At 49.0% G+C, this 21971-nt stretch overlaps 1 protein-coding gene across 7 annotated transcripts in view; it reads left to right on the top strand.

Moving 5' to 3' along the window:
* The window catches only part of chd9 (chromodomain helicase DNA binding protein 9), an 82054-nt gene that overhangs the window by 36508 nt on the left and 23575 nt on the right, over positions 1-21971 (top strand). For all 7 annotated transcript variants that reach the window (XM_030377774.1, XM_030377773.1, XM_030377772.1 and 4 more), the window contains 15 exons: positions 3667-3813; positions 4397-4465; positions 4828-4883; positions 5337-5454; positions 6091-6177; positions 6526-6663; positions 7508-7629; positions 9331-9574; positions 11709-11885; positions 12422-12565; positions 13902-14157; positions 15378-15588; positions 18786-18981; positions 20087-20290; positions 21378-21563. In XM_030377774.1, the coding sequence (XP_030233634.1) occupies positions 3667-3813; positions 4397-4465; positions 4828-4883; positions 5337-5454; positions 6091-6177; positions 6526-6663; positions 7508-7629; positions 9331-9574; positions 11709-11885; positions 12422-12565; positions 13902-14157; positions 15378-15588; positions 18786-18981; positions 20087-20290; positions 21378-21563 (2355 nt within the window). The remainder of the gene's footprint in view (positions 1-3666; positions 3814-4396; positions 4466-4827; positions 4884-5336; positions 5455-6090; positions 6178-6525; positions 6664-7507; positions 7630-9330; positions 9575-11708; positions 11886-12421; positions 12566-13901; positions 14158-15377; positions 15589-18785; positions 18982-20086; positions 20291-21377; positions 21564-21971) is intronic.

Genomic DNA, 21971 nt, shown 5'->3' with positions numbered 1-21971 from the left:
ACTGTCAGAAAAAAGAGACACTCTGGCCTACCTGTCTGTCTAACTACTACTTCCTAGCTACCTGTGTGTACTTGGCCCATGCACTCATTGTCTATGCAGACCTAATTGCTGAAACTAGCCAGCTAGTCACATGATTTGGGGGCGTGGCTCTAGGGTGATGCCTAAGGGAGGAGGGGAGGGATGTTTTTCTTATGTACTTTCGAAAAACTAGCTGACTAGTCGGTTTCTCAAAGTTACCCTAGATTTAATGATGGTGTATTATATAAGGCTATATAAAAGAAGGCTCATTATATAAGGTAAATAGTAGCCTATGTTTTCTGTCAAACGGAATGCAGATGCTGACATGTACAGACGGAAACAATGTCTTTTTTCCACAGACTTTAACCGTGAAACAGTTCTTGTTTTTACCGGCTCTCTGTAATTTAGCAGAGGCGCTGTGCCTCGCCTATAGACAGCTGGGGGGAAACCCCACGTTTCCATTCTCTCTCTCTTAATATTAACCATGGGATGAGCCCAGAACCCACATGTCACAGGTTGCTTTTGCAATCCCCAGCCCTGGCTACTCTCTGTTCTCTCTTTCCATCCCCGTGTTCCCTGTGTCTCCGTAAGGGCCCGTGAGGGAACCCCTCTGTTGCACTGGTACCACTCTAATTCATCCTTAGCCCCAGCAGCCTTCCCACTAGCGGTGGGGGAAAGCTAGATCTGGCACCTCAAGAGGAATTCCCCTCTGGTCCACCCATAGGTCATGTGGGCATCTATATAGTCAAAGCCCACAGGTGTTCTTTCCACCGTCAATGACTGCGGAAGAGGATCACCTGCTTCTCAGGAGCCAACACACCTTGACACAAGGGCTGAATGTGGCTCTGGAGGTAGAGCGGGTTGTCTGGGAACCCGTTGGTTGCTAGTTCGATGCCCAGCTCCTCCTAGCTGAGTGTCGAGGTGTCCCTGAGCAAGACACCTCACCCTGACTGCTCCCGATGAGCTGGCTGTCGCCTGGCGTGGCTGACACCGCCGTCGGTGTGTGAATTTGTGCATGAATGGGTGAATGTGAGGTCATATTGTAAACGCTTTGACTGGCCACTGGTTAGAAAAGTGCTGCATAAACGTAGTCCATTTACCATTTAGAAGAGCACCTTACCTCTGTAATACAGCTGATTGAAGCAGGTTACAGCGAGGCACTGGTTCTTATTGCTACTGCCACTCTGTATGACACCACGTAGCACCCTGCTGCAAATTAAACGTTTGAATATGTCTGTTATTAATATCGTAGCCTGGTCTCAACACAAAAGCGAGAATGCGGCAAGTTCCTAACGTACAGTATATGACCGTCGCTAAGGGCGATGGCTGGCATCGATCCGTTGAACCCTCCCGGATGTGCATAAAGGTCTAGCGTCAGCATGCAGGTATGCTGCTTGCCACCAAATGCTCTTTAATGTATTGGAGATTAAATCACCGGCACTCGCACAACATGGGCAGTCCAGGATGAAGGGTGGAAGGGATTAATATAGGATTGCAACGCACTTTTCCATCAGTTATGTCCACTACCAATGCACTACCGACTGCATTTGTATAGTGCTTTTCTAACCATTGGCCACTCCTAACCCTTTACAATATAACCCAACATTCACTCATTCATGCACGCATTCACACACCGACAGCGGTGTCAGCCACACAAGGCGACAGTCAACTCGTCAGGCGCAGTAAGAGCGAGGTGTTTTGCTCAGGGAAACCTCGATCACCTCGAGGGGCCCGGGATCGAACTAGCAACCTTCCGGTTACCAGCCAACCCGCTCTACCTCCTGAGCAACATGCAGCCCGATACTTATAACCATCTTCCCAGAAAGCTGCAGTCCTGCCCAGATATGTACTTTTACTACACGCATCCAAACAGCCCAGGGTAATTATACATTCCTCTGATGGGTTTGTGTTTTCTTTAGAAGGGAATAAAACCTACACGCAGTGACTGTTGTTGATTAAAAGAACAGAGCGATCATTATTCACACTGGTGCGCGGCCCGTCTAGTTGTTGAGGATTAATGCTGATGCTCTCTCTGCCTCTCGACTACCAGTCGCCGCTACGCCTCTGTCTGGGAGGGACATAATTATGCCAACAGTATTACACGATTTAGCCTAATTAAAACGGCCTGCTGATGGCTCATTTCAGCCTCTGGTATAGCTTAATTCTTTTTTACTGAAACCAGATTCGCTGTGGTTAAACGTCAGGCAAATGGGGGGTTAGTGCTCTAAACCAAGGGCTCCGTTGACCTTAGTCATCGATTTCCACGGCAGCTGGCCAGACTGAATCTGGGCCTCCGATGTCATGAGCACATCTCCCCTCCTCCGGTGTCTTGTTCCCTGGATTTGTCTCTACGTTATCCGTTGCTGATTTTGATTTTGGTGTCCCAGCTGTATCTGTTGCTGATGCCCCAGATGATCCATAACAAGTTTAAAACGGGGGAATGTACCATTATTGTTGAATACTTGAAATCTACAGAATGACATTGTGAGCTGAGTTTTTGTATGTAAATGTAATTACTATGAGTTAAAGGGTAAGGTTCTTTGGTTAAGTACCTCATGTTTTCTGTCATTTTGTTTTAAATGTTACATTTTCGCTCTATTGCAGCGCTGAAGATTTATTCAGATTCAAAATGGCTGCTTTATTTTCCTTAATCCCGCCAACATGATTAGAGATGGATTGTTCAGATTGTTCAGAGCCAGATACACTGGCTCGCGGTTTTACCACTCACTTGAGGTTAAGACATCAATTCGTGCTGATGCAGGTAGAAAACTGTCACATAACCCAATATGTTCGCCAACTACATACAGAGGTGTGTGTGTGTGAGTTTGCCATATCTGCTCTTGGTGTACGTGGGACGGGCCATCTTAGGTGTGTGTGTGTGTACCTCCAAAGGGACACCTAATTAAATCAGCTCGCTATCGTTTGTTGTTGATTAACTGCACATTATCATTAGTTGAGGCTTGTGTATCAATGCTGGATGCAGCGTTGCCCACGCAGACAATCATTACAAAGGCTCAACAGAAAGGCAGAGTGGCGTTGGAGCTTATTGGATAGAGCCCGCGTTCAAAGCCCCCAGAGTCCAGGGTTGATGTCTTGTTTTTTGCTTTGGGCCTGGGTATGACCGGGCTGTTTGTGTGCTGCTGGGTAGGGTAAAAGACTCTTCCTCTACAGCTCCTGTTGGAGAAACTCCTTGCGGTAGTGGCTCTTATGAACCAGAGGGTTAAAGCAAACACGAAGAAATGGGATATAATTCACCTTTTAAACGGGTTGTACGGACATTGAAAAATGGCGAAAATATAGTAAATAGTTGACATGACATACAATTTACTACTACATTTTTTTATTTATTTTCTGCCAAGATATCATTACATTTGTTGTCCTCGCGTTGGCGGCCATCGTTCAAATGAAAGTCAAAATGCATTCTGGGATCCTTCTTCTACCTCAAAGCTAGCATCTGCTTTCACTCCATTTGTAGGGCCATCTGGAGGCCCGAACGCAGGCTACTGTACTCACTTCCCACTGAAACAGACCCGGGCCTGGCACCGGCACATTGTATTCAATGAATAACACGCTTCTGGCTCAGAGACTAAACCTCTAGAAGAGCCCTCCGACTCACTTCTTCTGTGGTGTTTTTGTTCCTCCCTGCAGAAGCGTCGCTCCAACCGGCAGGTGAAGAGGAAGAAGTACTCTGAGGAGGTGGAGGCCCGGCTGTCGGACGAGGAGGTGAAGGTCATCGTCAAGGCCAAGAAGACCGGCGGCGCGGTGCGCAAGGAGCCCGCCGTCCAGCTCTTTGTGGTGAGTCGCTGTGCACCGACAATACAAAACTCAGTGGACTATGGAATCGTGGTTCTGTCTACAGCGAGAACCCTGCTGTTTGGCAACGAGATAGGTTCCTTATTCAGCCTTTTGAATCATTTTTCTACTCCTTCGTGATTGTATATCGTTGTGTATTTACCCGATTTCTCCCGGCCTAAAAGCAGTGGCTGCTGGCTTTATTTGCAAGACTATTTGTGTGGAGCTTTAAAAGGCAAGAGCAATATTTGTAAAGAGCTAAACCTGTAGACCGGGAGGGCATGTTTGAGAAGGATGGACTTGCAAGCATGTCCTTGGTGATTCATGTGGTCTGAATGATAATCCTCTTCTAAAACATGAAGAGGATCTGCTGTACTTTATATTGTGTGTATTTGCAAACACTTAATGTGTATTTTATTGAATGTGTTTTCCAAACACATTAATTTACACAAAATTGCAGTCTTTATTTCATATCCTTGTCAATCAATTCTGCATTCAGTTTCATCACCCTGCTAGTGTTTGGAGCGAAGATGGCCCCCGGGTGAATAAGGCCATTCTTACATTCATGCTTTTCTCATCCCTGCAGGAGAATCCCAGTGAAGAAGATGCAGCCGTTGTTGACAAAGTGATGTCATCACGCATGATCAAGAACGAGGTAGATCCAGACTTCCTCCCCGACACCCCCCTTCGAGTACTGGTATCACAGTGGTTCCCCTTTTTGATTTGTGTGCAAATGGCTCCGTACAACTTGTGGGTATTTAGATAAAAAGGGAACTGGGAGAGCAGCATGAATTCAATAAATGATGCCAAGTGACGCGTTATTTGGCAGGCATTTTGATCTGTTGAATTCCGAGCTCATTACTGATGGGTTACTTTGTAACCTTTATACATAATGGAAGAATGTAATGCCCGTTTCTCAATGTCAATCTATCATGAAACGAGTGCCACAATGGCTATTGAAACAATGTGCAGTAAGTGAGTCATGTCTATTGAGTCTTATGTTCTGTCTCTCCATAGGTCTCTCCTGGGGTTGTGGTGGAAGTGGAGGAGTACTTTGTAAAATACAAAAACTAGTAAGTCACAATTCACCCTACTTGCCTACCTCTGAGCCCATAAATAGTAACATTCCATGGTGGTTATATAAAATAATAAAAATAATAATATAATTTGTACTTATTAATAGGAGCGGTTTAGTAAAACGCATTTCATTACCACTGTGTCCCACCAAACAATTACTTTTGTGCTGGCAGGCAATCTGTCATTACACCTGATTTCGGCATATTTTCACGAGCACATTTGAGTGCCTGTCGTTCCTGAATTGAACAGTTTTTTTTTAAATAAATAACGCATGTGACTCCATCTCTCAGTGTGCATGGTTCAGAGAAAAACAAATCATTAAACAAAAGGAAATAATAAAAAGGGCTGTGGCGTGATAAGTGGGTTCCCCCGGAGAACAGCGAGACGCTGATTTGAAAGGTGTGTTCTAATGGTCTCTGTGTCTGTGCTCCTCTCCTCGCGGTTAACAGCTCCTACCTGCACTGTGAGTGGGCCACCGAGCAGCAACTGGAGAAGGACAAGAGGATCCAGCAGAAGCTGAAACGCTTTAAGATCAAACAGGCTCAGAGGGCCCTCTTCTTCGCAGACGTAAGCCAGCCTTACAGTTTACTATGCGTGTGTGTGCACGTGAGTGTGTTTGGGCCAGAGTGTGTGTGTGGGTGTGTTTGTGGGCCTGTTTGTGTGTGTGTGTGTGGGTGGGCCTGTGTGTGTGTGTGTGTGTCTGTGTGTGTGTGTGTGTGTGGGTGCGTGGGTGGGTGGGCCTGTGTGTGTGGAGGCGTGCGTTTGCACCCGTGTGTGTGTGTATCTGTGTGTGTGTGTGGGGGCGCGTTTGTGCCTGTGTGTGTCATTGTTCTTGCCGCCATGTTTGTGCACCAATGATCTGCACAGCTAGACACTCACTTGGTGAATGTATGTTTACACAATGTATGTTCTCGCACACATGTCCGTAATATTAAAGAGAATATCATGCCTCAAGCAAATGTGTGAATGTGTGTGTGACACAATATGTCGAATGAATTGTGTGTGAAGTGGCTTTGAATATGTGCCAGCATGTACGCACATCTGCGTGCATTTGTTTTTAAATCTCTGCGTGCACACACTCAATTAAGAGCAGTGAGGTTTGGTTCAGATTCCAGATGGTGTGTGGGAAGTAATTTCTATATTTTTTTTCTCTCTCTAATCTCGTCCTCGCTCTCTCGCTCGCGTGCTCTCTGTCCCACACAGATGGAGGAGGATCCCTTCAACCCTGACTATGTGGAGGTAGACCGGGTGCTGGAAGTGTCCTACTGTGAGGACAAGGACACAGGGGAGGCAAGTACACGGCGTGTGCTTTATCTATATAGGCCTAGTGCTGTCATTGAGACGAAGGCTCTTACTGCTGAGCTGAACACATTTTACACTACCGTTAACCCTGTGTTGAACCCACATATGATGAATGAAACTGAAACCAACATATGACTTTGTGTGTGTGTGCTACACACACACACACAACATTGCAGTTGTGTGTGTGTGTGTGTGTGGCGTGCTATGTTCCTCCTCCATTTTCTTGTGTATTCTACTTTCACAAATGTGGCCCTGCACTGAGCTTCCTCTCGGCTCCGGGGAGCGGCCTGCACCCCGGGGCTCGGTGTCACCATGTCCCTGTGCTCTCCCGCCCAGGACCTGGTCTACTACCTGGTGAAGTGGTGCTCGCTGCCCTACGAGGACAGCACCTGGGAGCTCAAGGCAGACGTGGAGCAGAGCAAGATCGAGGAGTTTGAGCAGCTGCAGGCCATCAAGGCTGACGTGCGACGGGTGGTAAGGGGCGCGCACACGCGCACGGCAACACGTGCACACACACGCATTCAACCACACACGCGTACAACCGCACGTGCACACACACGCAAACATGCACAAACGTACTCCCACACGCATGCACATATATACAGGGACACACGGAACCACATGTGCATGCGCATCCACGTACCGACATACTCACACACACTCTTCTTTTCCCAGGGATTCAACTCTTGGCTTTTACCGAATATAATAATTCCCCAAAAGTAAAAAGAAATTCATTAAATCCTCTTTTTATCCTGTTCCTCACCTGCTTAGTTTTTCTCATTGTGTAATTGTTCCCTGCTGTCATCGGGTTCTGTTTCTGAATCTATTCCCGTTTTTATTTTCTTACTCCGTCTCTGTTACACGTGCCTCTGGCAACAGCTATTTAATATTATGCATGCAATCCTAGATCCCTCGAACGCTCGTGCTACGAGAATACTAGAATGAACACGCAGCCTCTCTGATGATCTGGGAACTAAAGGTTCTAGCCTGATTATGCTAACTATTATGCTAAATCGGAGGCTCATTTTAATGCTGCCGGGTCCCAAGTCTTGTCTCACCCCGGTCTTACAGTTTGAATAAAGTTTCAATAGTTTATTACTTCCTCCTGAATTCTGTCTTTAATTTACTTTGCCTTTTTGGTATATCGACATATTAATTTTATTGATAGGTTCCTTGCTGATCTATTTATTTCCTGCACCAAACTGTGTACAATAAGAAGGATCTCAAAAAAGAGAGCAGCAATCAACGTGCATATGAACCGATGTTGGCCATGTGGGAACCGGCCCTTAATGCCTGGGACGGTGTCCCTCTCTCCCAGGAGCGTCCTCCAGCCAACCTGTGGAAGAAGAGGGATCAGTCCAGACAGTACCGCAACGGAAACAGCCTCAGGGACTATCAGCTGGAGGGGGTGAACTGGCTCCTCTTCAACTGGTACAACAGGTCAGCGTTACGTGCACGCACACGCAGTTTGTAGGACTCCAGACGGTACTATTCCATCTTCAGTACACAGTATGTACGAAGACACCAATGGGAGAGAGGTGCACGTGCGAACCCACGCACACATACGCACGTGCACACACACGTGTGCACACACACGCACACACAACGTCGCCACACAGACGTGCCCTGGTTCTCACTCACTTCAGATCTCTTCTCCGGTCTCTTCTACCACATGTCTTCATGTGTCATACCCAGTGCTAGGCCAAAATAGTATACAGACGAAAATAACATACAGTGGGGCATTAGTGCTGTTTGACTGGAACTCGTAGTCGTTTATTAAACACCTGCGTATTTGAACTCGCCTCTAGGTCACATGCTCATTCAGGGACATCCCATTGGCTGCCTCTGAATACACAATACTTATGGTGACGATGGAGGGCATATATTTATACGCGTCAACAATATCCATTGTGTGCGCTCCCGTTCCACGGAAGGAGAGGAATCACCTCGGCCCAACTCAGCAGGCGTCATTTCACGCGATGGCCGTTCCCTAAAGGCATTACATCATCCATGATGTCATGCGTGACATCATGGATAACCTCATGCCGTTTAGAAACAGCCATGACATAGTCTGTAGCAAAGTGTGTGTGTGTGTGTGTGTGTTTGTGTGTCTGTGTGTGTGTGTGTGCGCCTCGTTATCCGCCGGGCCCTAAACGATGAATAATGAATGTGGCTACCGCCGGCGGCTGAGCGGAGGACTCTCCCGCCGCCCTCCAGGCAACTAACGTCCAGAGGAGGTCGATCACGGCCACACCTCGGCCCGCCGACACGGGCACGGCTGCTTTGCATTTGTGTGTGTTTGGTTACCTTTTGTGTGGGTGTGCATGCGCTCTTCTGAGACTGTATGTGTTTGGTTACCGTGTGTGTGCATGCGCTCTTCTGAGTGTGTCTGTGCTTGGTTACCTTGTGTGTGTGTGTGTGCATGCGCTCTTCTGAGTGTGTGTGTGTGTTTGGTTACCGTGTGTGTGTGTGCATGCGCTCTTCAGAGTGTGTGTGTGTTAGGTTACCGTGTGTGTGGGAATATGCCCACGCAGTGGGATTCATCAGGACTAAAGAGCTTCTTAGTGGGCCGGTGGGAATAGCCGCACATTGTAATTAGCCTCCAGACCTTACACCCCCACCCACTGGACAACTCAATGAATGTCTCTCCCCGGGCCTAACACACACACACACACACACACACACACACACACACACACACACACACACACACACACACACACACACACACACACACACACACACACACACACACACACACACACCCCCCCCCCCCGTCAGGAGCACTGAGGTTCAACAGCTTGTCTCTCCTCTCCCTGGCCTGCTATTACACTTTGGTTTATGTGCCTCCGTTGTTGTTGTTGTGTTTTGTTCCTTTAAACAATCTCTCTCGGCCGGTATTCCCTCGGCTCCTGTTCCCTGTTTCCTTAGCAGGTCGGGATAATGCCCTGTTCTCCTGCACGTTCTAGCGTTTTCCTAAATGTCGTATTATAATGTCAACCGCGTTCTGCGTGCGGGTAAATGATGGGATTACCAGGCACCCAAAACACTAGGGATGGTTTTTATTAGTTGAACGGTTTTCCTCGTTCCACTCTTGGGTGGTTCCTCCGTCTGTTCCAACGGTCGAATCCCTCTGCCCAGACGGAACTGCATCCTGGCAGACGAGATGGGCCTGGGGAAGACGATCCAGTCCATCACCTACCTGGAGGAGATGCACCGCGTGGGCATCAGGGGGCCATTCCTCATCATCGCCCCGCTCTCCACCATCGCCAACTGGGAGCGCGAGTTCCGCACCTGGACGCACCACAACGTCATCGTCTACCACGGCAGCATGATCAGCCGGCAGATGCTGCAGCAGTACGAGATGTACTTCAGGGACGCGCAGGTAAGCCTGGAGACTGGGCCTGGACCCTGACCTGGAGCAAGCGGAGTGTCAGTCTCTCTCCGGCCTGTCTCTCTTTAGCCTGTCTCTCTTTAGCCTGACTCTCTTTAGCCTGACTCTCTTTAGCCTGTCTCTCTCTGGCCTGTCTCTCTCTGGCCTGTCTCTCTCTGGCCTGTCTCTCTCTGGCCTGTCTCTCTCTGGCCTGTCTCTCTCCGGCCTGTCTCTCTCCGGCCTGTCTCTCTCCGACCTGTCTCTCTCCGGCCTGTCTCTCCGGCCTGTCTCTCTGGCCTGTCTCTCTCCGACCTGTCTCTCTCTGGCCTGTCTCTCCGACCTGTCTCTCGCTGTCCTGTCACTCTCCGGCCTGTCTCTCTCTGGCCTGTCTCTCGCTGGCCTGTCTCTCGCTGGCCTGTCTCTCTCCGACCTGTCTCTCTCTGGCCTGTCTCTCGCTGCCCTGTCTCTCTGGCCAAAGTATTTGAAATTTGGTGGTATATACACCGACGTTATTTGTACTATACGTTACCTCAGAATCATTCAATTTGAGGCTATGTTTAGGCATTAATTTACTTTAACATTTATGGCATTTAGCAGATGCTTTTATCCACAGCGATTTTTCAGAAGAAGGAGGATCATACAGTAAGGATGTTGATAAGGATGTAAGGATGTTGATATAAACAAGTGTCAAGCACTAACACTCGTGCCTGTATACAACTGAGATAGCTAGGGTATGACGCTACACGATGCTTAGTACTATTTTGAAGTGCCAAGGCGTAAAAAATACAATAAGTATGTAAGAGGGGGGGGGGGTGTTGTAAGGGGGGAGGTTATGCAGAGTCTAGTTTAACTAGTCTAGGCGAAGCATGTGAGGGAATCTAGAAAGGTGTGGATGCGTGCGCCACTCTTCCCTCGGAGTGGTTTGTGGACGACAGCGTCCGTCCGCGGGGCTGACAGTCCGCTGGCTGTGTAGGCGCCGGGCGCATGCGCTCAGCGGCGGGCGACCCACGCGCACGCGCGCCCGCTGTGAGGCTCCGTGGCAGGGAGCTGCTGCTGCTGGGAGCGTTTAAATACCCAGACGTACTGTAGGAGCGGGAGTGGGAGGGAGAACGGAACAGATCTGCCATCAGGCCGGCCTCCCAGGCAGCCTCTGATGTCACCGCGCCTCTCTCCTCCTCCTCCTCCTCCTCCTCCTCCTCCTCCTCCTCCTCCACATCTTAAGAGGAAGGTCTCTTCTGTCAGCGGCGATGAGGCAGATCAGAGCGCCGCTACCACTTCCAGTCTGCCTGAGGGGAAGGGGAAGGGGGGGGGGGGGGGGTGACGGAGTTCTGCGATGACAACTGTTGTCAAGGCGATAGCTACATGTGTAGAAAGCGAGGGGAGAGGAGGAAGTGCATTAGATAACAAGTCACCGCGTGTAGCCACACAAACCTTTACCCTCGTTTGCATGCCCTCGCAGACACTGCATATTTTAAGCATCCTTCAGCTCGAGCTGTGTTTTAGCCACTCTACCTTCTGGTGTTGATGAAAGGCACAGAGTGAGGCTTGCTTGGATGATAATTTGTATCTATGGAGATATCTTTGGGAATGGCATGGTGTAGTCAGTGGAGTAGTGTATATGGCCCCCATCCCATTTTCCCTTAAAATCATCCCTTGCCAGCTCGTACCTCACTGGCATCTAAAGGAGTATCACAAATTTCCCAGGATACCTTGCGAACTGAGCAAGTGGCAATTTTTCCATGTTTCTCAAACAGTTATACATTATGTTTAATTATTTAACCATAAACTGGATTTAATTGTTTAGATGAATGTGTAGGTCGTCTTATTTCCGACACAAGGGTCACATTTTCAAACGTGAATGAAAATAATAGTATCCTTCTTCCTGTAGTGTAGACACGTCGATGCTGCGCATGACGTAGGGGAGCACGTTCGCTACGCCATTTGCATAATAATAATTATAGTGGTGTCCCAATTCATAGGAAAAGATCTTCACTCTCACTTCCCTCTTTGAGGGGAATTTACTGTGGAGGGAACTCAAAGCAAGTGTTCTCGTTAAGGGGAGAGTAACGGGACGGGGCCATACTCTTGCTGCGTAACAAAGCCCCTGTTTTGGATTAAGAAATGAGCATGGTACCTTTGTGTCCAGGGTCGGGTGGTGCGGGGCGCCTACAAGTTCCAGGCGCTCATCACGACGTTCGAGATGATCCTGGGGGGTTGCTCGGAGCTCAACGCCATCGACTGGCGCTGCGTCATCATCGACGAAGCCCACCGCCTCAAGAACAAGAACTGCAAGCTGCTGGAGGGCTTCAAGCTCATGAACCTGGTAGGCACGCACTCAGTCAGTCACTCAGTCACTCAGTCACTCACTCACTCACTCACTCACTCACTCACTCACTCACTCACCAATTCACCCACTCAGTCACACACTTTCTCACTCACTTAGGCATTCAGTCACTCAGGCACTCACTCAGTCACCAACTCAGTCACTCAGTCACACACTCGGTCACACACTCACTGCACACAATGCATGAAAACCATGGATAAATGAGTTGCAGAAAATTTGAGCATGCACTAGAAATCCTTCTAATCTGTTTCAGTCCATTTAATTATTGCTAAATATTGATAGAATTGCATATTGGCATATACATTAGATACGCATGTACATAATACAAGTACGAGTACAAATGCTTCCTTTTCGGTCACGTCGAGACACTTTCTCTTCTCGGAATAAACGGTTAAACACTACACACCCTAACGGTAGCTGAATTCATTAGGCTGGAAAATGTGCACATAAAGTGATTCAGGAGCTGTGGTTACAAGTGTCTGTGTTGACACACGATGCCCGGTGTTCCTGTGCAGGAGCATATAGTCCTGCTGACCGGGACTCCCCTGCAGAACACGGTGGAGGAACTGTTCAGCCTGCTGCACTTCCTGGAGCCCGCGCGGTTCCCCTCCGAGAACACCTTCATGCAGGAGTTTGGAGACCTCAAGACGGAGGAGCAGGTAATCCAGCTTCAAGGATCCCGTGCATTTTATGGGAATTCTTACTGTGCGGCATGTGGCTCAGGAGGAGGGGCAGGTTGGCTGGTAACCGGAAGTTCGATCACCAGCTCCTCCTAGCTGAGTGTTGAGGTATCCCTGAGCAAGACACCTCGCCCTGACTGCTCCCGACGAGCTGCCTGTCGCCTTGCATGGCTGACACTGCCGTCGGTGTGTCAATGTGTGCATGCATGGGTCAATGTTAAGCAGTATTGCACAGTGCTTTGAGTGGCCACTGGTTAGAAAAGCACTGTATAAATGCAGTCTATTTACTGCCACAACAGCACCTCTGGTGAAAGGGAGCATTGCAATCTGGCTTTTTCCTGATTAAAATGAGGACTTGGGTTCTACCCCTTGCTAGGATACATCTCTTGGCACAAATTTGACGTGGGAGAAAATCATCAATTGCACTAATCTGTGTGATGGCTGTGTGAGCCATGGCGGATTACTCTCCGTTCTAACAATCGGTTTCATTTACAGTGTGCATTTGCATCGTCAGTCCCTTTTAGAAATATCACGGTGACACACACAATTACAGGATTGTGTCTTTGTCTGCTTCTATAATATGCAGCCCGATTAGTCTCTTTAGACACAGCTGGAGTCATCAGTGGGTCACCCATGTTTGTTTTTTTTATCCTCCCCAACTGGTGTTTTTTGTTGCGTTTCAACATCAATACCCCTCTTCTGCAGATGGGACCATTTTAAGTGGCTCCTTTTCTTTATCTGGGTCACACTGAAATCACGCGCAGGGATTATGAAACCTAACCTACACAGAAAATCACAGATGGTAGGCGCACTCGCGCACACACGCACACACACCGACATATGGTGGTTAACTGTTTCAAGTAAGGACGAATATCTACGGCACATTTCGACCGTCCACGATACAAAACCACAAACTGGTTCCAAAAAGCTGTTTCATATAATTAAATTTTTCTGTATCCTTTAATTCCGTCTGACTTTGTGAAAAGCCAACCAATTTCTCAGTATCTCCCTTGATTGGATAAAGTTGGGACGGTAAACCAAAAAGAAATCAGTATTTATGGGGCGCCCTGGTGGCTCACCGGGTAGGAAGCGTGGAACATATAGGCTCAGTCCTGAACGCAGCGAACAGGGTTCAAATCCTACCTGTGGTTATTTGCTGCATCTTCTTCCCTCACTCTTTAATAACACAGAAAAATGCAAAAGAAAGAAGAAATAAATGAGTCTTTATTGCTGAGCGCAGGGACCGGGAGACCCCTCTTAGTGAACTCAGAGCGGTGTTGATCTTCTCTAACGCCGTGTCCCCCCCCCCCCCCAGGTTCAGAAGCTGCAGGCCATCCTGAAGCCCATGATGCTGCGGCGCCTGAAGGAGGACGTGGAGAAGAAGCTGGCCCCCAAGGAGGAGACCATCGTGGAGGTGGAGCTCACCAACATCCAGAAGAAATACTACCGCGCCATCCTGGAGAAGAACTTCTCCTTCCTGGCCAAGGGCGTGGGCCAGTCCAACGTGCCCAACCTGGTCAACACCATGATGGAGCTCCGGAAGTGCTGCAACCACCCCTACCTCATCAAAGGTACGCCTAGGGAACCGGTGTTCTTCTCTTACCTCCTGCTGTGAGGGTGATTAGCCAATGCAAGCCCTGCGACATCACAAGTGGGCGTGTCCATCTAGATGTAGATCTAGATGATAGATGATAGGCCACTTGGTACAGTCCACTGAGTAAGCTTTATCATCTTATCACACTCAAATTGATTCTCTTTTAAGTGCGTGTTCTGAAGCCCGCAGTGTGCGGTCACAATGTGGAGCTGAATCCAATCTGTCTGCTCAGTGTCCGTACCTTGAACTGGATTCATCTCTCTGGGTTTTTAACTGGATTGGAAGAAGGCGCTAGGGGAAGAAGGAGCTAATGGAGGAAGGAGCTAGGTGAGGATGGGGCTAGGGGAGGAGGGGGTTAGGTGAGGAAGGGGCTGGGGGGGAAAGAGCTAGGGAGGGAAGGAGCTTAGGGAGGGTCGAGCTAGCGGCGGAAGGAGCTAGCGTTGGACGCTACGACGCTAGGGGAATATGCTACGGCTCTATTGTTCACTTCCAGTCCTGACTCAACCTGCGGCTGGCCCCGGCTCTCTTCAGTTCTTTCAGCTCACTAGGTGTATTACCGCGGTACGCTGGTAAGCTACCACTTACTACCGAAATTGTCCTTGAGAGCGATCCCAACTCCATTCAGTGCCGGGGTCTTTTCTTTCGATACAATGGCGTTCTCTCCGCACTAGTCTCTCTGCGGAGAGGAGAAATGTGCAAAGCCTGGCTGGATGTGAGAAGTACTCCCCCCCCCTCTCGCCTGGTGGAACGCTTGGTGGACCTGCTGCATAGTCGGTTATTATCGTCACATCCAGTGAATTGATGAAGGAATACATAAGACAATAAAGATATGATATTGCGGCAAGTGGCTCAGGAAGAAGAGGGAGTTGGCTGGTAATCGGAAGGTTGCTAGTTCGACCCCCGGCTCCTCCTAGCTGAGTTGAGGCGTCCCTGAGCATGACTTCTCTGACCCCTAATGCTCCCCACAAGCTGGCTGTCGCCCTGCATGGCTGACCCCGCCTTCTGTATGAATGGTTGAATCTTAGGCAATATTGTAAAGCGCTTTGGTGGCCACTGGTTAGAAAGGCGGTGTATAACTGCAATCCATTTACCATGATAATAATGTCCTAGATATTTAGCGGGACAACCAAACTAGAGGTTGTGGTGGAGGTTGTGGTTAAGAAGCTGACCACGTCCATGTCTCTGTCGCCCCCCCAGGAGCAGAGGAGAAGATCATGGAGGACTTCAGGGAGGTGTACAGCCCCACGGCCATGGACTTCCACCTCCAGGCCATGGTGCAGTCGGCCGGCAAGCTGGTGCTCATCGATAAGCTGCTGCCTAAGATGAAGGCGGGCGGACACAAGGTCCTCATCTTCTCCCAGATGGTCCGCTGCCTGGACATCCTGGAAGACTACCTCATCCAGAGGAGGTGAGGACGACCGCCGTGGTGGAGCTCGTCAGTTGGTTAGTTAGTTAGTTAGACTACCTCATCCAGAGGAGGTGAGGACGACCGCCGTGGTGGAGCTGGTCAGTTGGTTAGTTAGTTAGTTAGACTACCTCATCCAGAGGAGGTGAGGACGACCGCCGTGGTGGAGCTGGTCAGTTGGTTAGTTAGTTAGTTAGACTACCTCATCCAGAGGAGGTGAGGACGACCGCCGTGGTGGAGCTGGTCAGTTGGTTAGTTAGTTAGTTACAGTAGTTAGTTAGTTAGTTAGTTAGTTAGTTAGACTACCTCATCCAGAGGAGGTGAGGACGACCGCCGTGGTGGAGCTAGTCAGTTGGTTAGTTAGTTAGTTAGTTAGTTAGACTACTTCATCCAGAGGAGGTGAGGACGACCGCCGTGGTGGAGCTAGTCAGTTGGTTAGTTAGTTAGTTAGTTAGACTACCTCATCCAGAGGAGGTGAGGACGCCCGCCGTGGTGGAGCTAGTCAGTTGGTTAGTAAGCTGGTTAGTCAGTTGGTTAGTTAGTTGGTTGGTTAGTTAGTCGGTTAGTCTGTTAGACTGCCTCATCCAGAGAAGGTTAGGGCAACCACTGTGGCCGAGCTTGTCATTTGGTTAGTTAGTCAGCTAGTCAGTCAGTTACAAAGACAGTTGGTTAGTTAGTCGGTTAGTTTGTTATACTGCCTCATCCAGAGAAGGTGAGGGCACCCAAGGTGGCTGAGTTAGTTATTTAGTCAGTTGGTTAGTTAGTTGGTTAGTTAGTCAGTCAGTTGGTTAGTTAGTTAATCGGTTAGTTAGTTAGTCAGCCCCTGGTGGTGAAAATATTTTACACAAAACTGTACATGACACGGAGAAACCAACACTATGCTTCACACAACAATTAAAGACAATATCTGTACATCATAAGGAGAACCAACCTTAGCCACACCCTCCTGCAGCGATACCGGAGAGTAACAGTACATAAAGCATGACCCAGCAGCACAGCACAGTAGTGACCGTAGGAGAGGAGTCATCGTTCCCTCTGCCTGTTTAGGGCTGGCTAGCTGAGATGCAAAAGCATCTTTGTTTAAAGGTTTATGTGATGCAGAGACAAAAACGTATAAACTAATTGCTTGTATGGGGAACATTTATTAAGTGTAGTTAGACCAAACCTTAGCCCGGTGCTATGGTTCAGCTGCCACCATAACATCCCAATCCAACGAGCCAGAATCCAGATCTGAGAACTGTTTCCAAGGAAGCATGTTGTGCTGTCCCCCGTCCGGCTGTCACTCAGCGTCGTCTCGGTCGTCGCGTACAAACGTCACTCAGATCCCCGGAGAGGATTTGTCACCGTGTCCCCGTCATCCGTTTCTTTCCTCTCCTCCATTTCTCTTGTGTTTTCTACAAGCCGACACTTGTCCTTATATTATAAAACGTCTGGGGTTTGCTTACCGCTGCACTGTGAATATTAAATCCACCCCTTCGCCCGCCTTTTATTAGATTTTATTCTGATTGAAAAGAAACACTTAATCCTGCCTGCAGGGCTCCCCGGTGAGGGGAGCGCAGGAGGCGTTTAGCACCGGCTGAGACGCAACGCTGCCCATTACCGGCAAATAATCAAGCAGGGCCAGATGAACGCTGCACAGGGGCCTGATCTGATGTGTGCTGCTGCGGTTCCACACGGCTACACGCCGTCATTTAGTCTTAATGGAGTCTGCCACCAGTGGGCTTTACCTCTTGTGTTGGCGAAGGCGGGTTTGGGAACACAAGTGCAAGTGAGATAAAAAAAATAACATTGGAGAAGGTAAAATAAAGTACACGATGGAAGTGTGTTTTCTGTGAGTATCTGTTTGAGATGTGCACTCACATTAATTTCCCCCGAGAGGTTTCAACCTTGTGTTGCTCCTGAAGAAATATAACGAAACTGTCCGTAACAGGCAGTAAATCCATGCTCTTCTTTCGAGGCCTGTCCTACCTGCTAAGGCAATATCTCCCTTTACTGTCCGGGTATGATGACCTCTCTTTATAGCTGACAGTGTTAATAGACTTAAGTGGATACCTGACTTTTCTGCGGCTTGGCAGGGACTGAAATTGTGTTTTAGTAGGAGTTATTTTGGGGGGCTGTTGAACTGTCAGCTGGACATCACATGGTACGGCAAGCAGTCGGTCTGGCTTCCCCTCCACAGAGTCACTGGTATGGTGAAACAAAGGGCGAGTACTTCACTGGGAACTAAAGGGAAATGTGCTCTCCAGAAATATTCATGGCACTCGTCGTACAGAATGTACAAGTAATATATCATGAAGCAGGTTTTCTAGAAAATCATATGTATATGCTGTAGAATGAATAATAATAATAATCAGACTTTCTTGAACACTCTGTACTAAGCCTCTCCATCTATGCAAATCCTTTTTTTCATTAGATATTTCTATAGGTGTGTGTGTGTGTGTGTGTGTGTGTGTGTGTGTGTGTGTGTGTGTGTGTGTGTGTGTTCTCTATGCGCGCCTGCCAGACATTTAGCAAGGCATTCACAAAATGGGTCACTGTAGAGTCAAAAAGGTCAGCTGTGGGTCATGCAAATATAATTAGTTTTGTCTCTGTTATTTCCCTCCACCCCCCCCCCCCAACCGCCCATTCGAGCTAAACCTCCAGCACAAGGTTTTAAAAATGCACGCGGCGCACTGAGTTCAACAGCAGGTTACTGCCCCCCCCCGCCCCTCCCCTCCTTCTCCCATCTCTGCCCTGCCAGAGAGGGCAGATCCAGACGGAGAGGGAGACCCCTGAGGGAGGGGGGGAGGGAGGGGGGAGAGAGGGAGAGACACTGGGGGAGGGGGGGAGAGAGGGAGAATGGAAGAGCAAGGCCATCTCAACAAAGATGCAAGGGCCTTGTATGAGACGGGTATTTCTGTGTGCTGAAGAGGAAGGCGGTGGCTGCAGGAGTGTCGAGTCCTCTTCCAGGGAATTGTTTGAGATGTCAGCGGCCTGTCTGGTGGCAGTTCTGCGTCTGGATTTTTGTGAAAGAGCGTGTTCACAAAAGCGCGTTGACGTTTTGTTCGACGCGCCATATTCATCGGCGATGTTTGCATTCCACTGAAATTAAATGCGTAAAAATAGGGCTTTGTCTGTCCTTCTAACCGTGACGTCACGTTGCAAGCCTGCTTCAAACTGCTTTCTTGATTTTTAAACGTTCCCTCTGGTCCTCGTCACAGGTACCTGTACGAGCGCATTGACGGGCGCGTGCGGGGGAACATGCGGCAGGCGGCCATCGACCGCTTCAGCAAGCCGGACTCGGACCGCTTCGTGTTCCTGCTGTGCACGCGGGCGGGGGGGCTGGGCATCAACCTCACGGCCGCCGACACCTGCATCATCTTCGACTCTGACTGGAACCCCCAGAACGACCTGCAGGTAACGCCATCTTACTCCTCCTCCTCAGTGTCCTACACACCTGACTCCTCCTCCTCAGTGTCCTACACACCTGACTCCTCCTCCTCAGTGTCCGACACACCTGACTCCTCCTCCTCAGTGTCCTACACACCTGACTCCTCCTCCTCAGTGTCCTACACGACTGACTCCTCCTCTGTGTGCTACACACCTGACTCCTCCTCCTCAGTGTCCTACACACCTGACTCCTCCTCCTCAGTGTCCTACACACCTGACTCCTCCTCCTCTGTGTGCTACACACCTGACTCCTCCTCTGTGTGCTACACACCTGACTCCTCCTCTGTGTCCTACACACCTGACTCCTCCTCCTCAGTGTCCTACACACCTTTTTTTAACAAATGCCCTACACACATCAAATACAATTGAGGATAAAAACACAATAAAGTCCAGGACTTATTTCCATTGTGGTCCTCAAACCTTACTACACCTCAGTTTGCTACACACCTTCCCCTTCGTCAGGGGATCCCCTTTGTTTCTCATGTCTAACTGCGAGGCCTCCATAGTGAACGCGTTAAAGCTAAAGACACACGGCTGCGTGGCTGTGACGAGCAGGATAATTACAACTGTCCAAACACAATGTACTTGTGTTCCATCAAGGCTAATGGAAATCCTCTGCTGGGACTTTGACGTCTCCTTTAGACACGGTGCACATAATCGAGCTGGTAAATGATCAAGGAATTCCCCTGTAATATCTTTCACTTTTGTCCGATTTGTAAACCTATTGCGTCAAATCGTAGGTTTTTAGAGGCTGAAAACTGTTTAAGTCGTTGCGTTAAAGTTTGAAACTGGTGAGTCAAGCTTTATAGCCTTTAACTTAAAGGGGACATATTATACCACCAGGTGCTAGCACAGATCTAGGTTGACACGCCCAAAAGTGATGTAATATGGGGCTGATTTTCGAAACGGCTTGTAAGGCTAATCACACTCACACCTGGTGGTATAATATGTCCCCTTTAAGTTAGTTAATTCTGGGTTAAGTCTAAGTCTACTCTATACCCTTTAGTTTAGCAGCATCGGCTCAAACCTAATGTGTATAACGCCTCCTAACCCGCTGTGCTTCTGCTTCCAGGCTCAGGCTCGCTGCCACCGCATCGGGCAGAACAAGGCTGTGAAGGTGTACCGCCTGATCACCAGGAACTCGTACGAGCGGGAGATGTTTGACCGGGCCAGCCTGAAGCTGGGCCTGGACAAGGCTGTGCTCCAGAGCATGAGCGGGCGGGACAACAGCCTAGGGGCCGGAGGGGGACCGGGAGGAGGTGCTGGAGGAGGAGGGGTGAGTGACCCGGTCTAGTGTGTTCTACAGCAGTGGTTCTCAAATGGGGGTACGCGTACCCCTAGGGGTACTTTGGAGTAATGCAGGGGGTACCCAGAAAATTAAAACAAAAAAAGCTTGATCGATTTTCTGTGAGAGCTGTAAATCTGAAAAACGAGGAGAAAGGTGATCCGTGAAAAAGAAAGCGCATCAGGAAACACCAACATTTTGTCAGTTTGTGGAAGAATATATTAGAATGGGATTCCCCTCTGCTTCTCTGACCCTCCCCAGGCTTTCTACTTCTTTTTTTGGGAGAAATTAGCCAGGTGCTTGAAGCAAAAGCCCTTGTTTCTCACTCCTTTTCATGTACTGCCAAATATATCAAAAAAATAAATCTAGGCATATTTTGGGCCGGGGAAAGGGAGTATGCGGTTTCCACCGATGATGTGGAAACAAGATATTCATTCATGGTGAATGGTCACGGAATTGCTTCATAATTGTCCTCATAGCACACATTTGTCCTGTTTGTGAACGTTCAGATTTTAATTAGTTCAAGGCTTAATCACTGTTATTATTGCGGTCGTCACAGTTGGACATTGCTAAGACGATGTATGTCTTTAACTTTGGTTCAGGTCTACTCTAGTTTGGCTGGAGTGAAAAACGTGTTCTATTTGCATCATTTAATTGTGTAATGCTGGGTACAACGGGTAAGGGAGCCCTCAGGATGCGATCATTAAAACACAAGAGCGACTCCCTGCTGGGGAGCCCTTGAGCAGAACATCAGCAGCTCTCCGCGTCCGTGTTGATGCGTGTGGATCTGAAGTGCGGCGCGCTGACAGAAGCTTCCTGTGCTTGAGGAACATCAAACCGAGTCAACATGTGCTCTTTATAACACATGCTCCCGGGGCCCCAGAAGGGCCCATCGAGGCTCCAAGCCGCCGAGCAGCCGACACGACGGCAGGAACCACGAGGGAAAACACAAACGCGGATAACGGAAAATCTAGGCTTTGTGCTATTAATACAGCAGAGCAGAACTTCACCCAGCCAACCATGTAAACAATCCGCCTCCCTCCTCCCCCTCCTCCTCCTCTCCCCTCCGGTTGCCTAGGCGACGCAGCAGCAGCTGTCGAAGAAGGAGATCGAGGACCTGTTGAGGCGAGGGGCCTACGGAGCCATCATGGACGAGGAGGACGAGGGCGCCAAGTTCTGCGAGGAGGACATCGACCAGATCCTCCAGCGCCGCACCAAGACCATCACCATCGAGTCAGAGGGCCGGGGGTCCACCTTCGCCAAGGTACGCCCCAGGACGCGGACCCGGGGACCGCACCCCCTTCCCCGTCTGTCCGGCCGTACCTGGTTGAGGCTTTTGTCTAGGTTATTGCTAGAGTTGTTCCGATGCCGGATCATTAGTATTGGAAATGACTCCCATACTGCCTAAGATGCAGTGTCGGGTATCGGGGAGTCCGCAAGTCTATGCGTCAATCTGATACCATCGCATGACTAGCTTATTTTACAAAAACAGTCAAAAAACATTACAAACACAACGGTTTTATAGATTATAAATGTAATTAATGTAGTTCTGGAAAAAGAAAATTGACAGTAAGTGAACCGACTTTACATTGCGTCATCCTAAGAGAACCCTTCAATAAGAACCAGTGCTATTAATAGTTACAATGCTAGATGCTGTATCTGTATATATTCG

This window comes from Gadus morhua, chromosome 14 (genome assembly GCF_902167405.1).
Source record: "Gadus morhua chromosome 14, gadMor3.0, whole genome shotgun sequence".
Classification (NCBI taxonomy): Eukaryota; Metazoa; Chordata; class Actinopteri; order Gadiformes; family Gadidae; genus Gadus; species Gadus morhua.
This window is presented reverse-complemented; position numbering and strand designations above follow the sequence as displayed.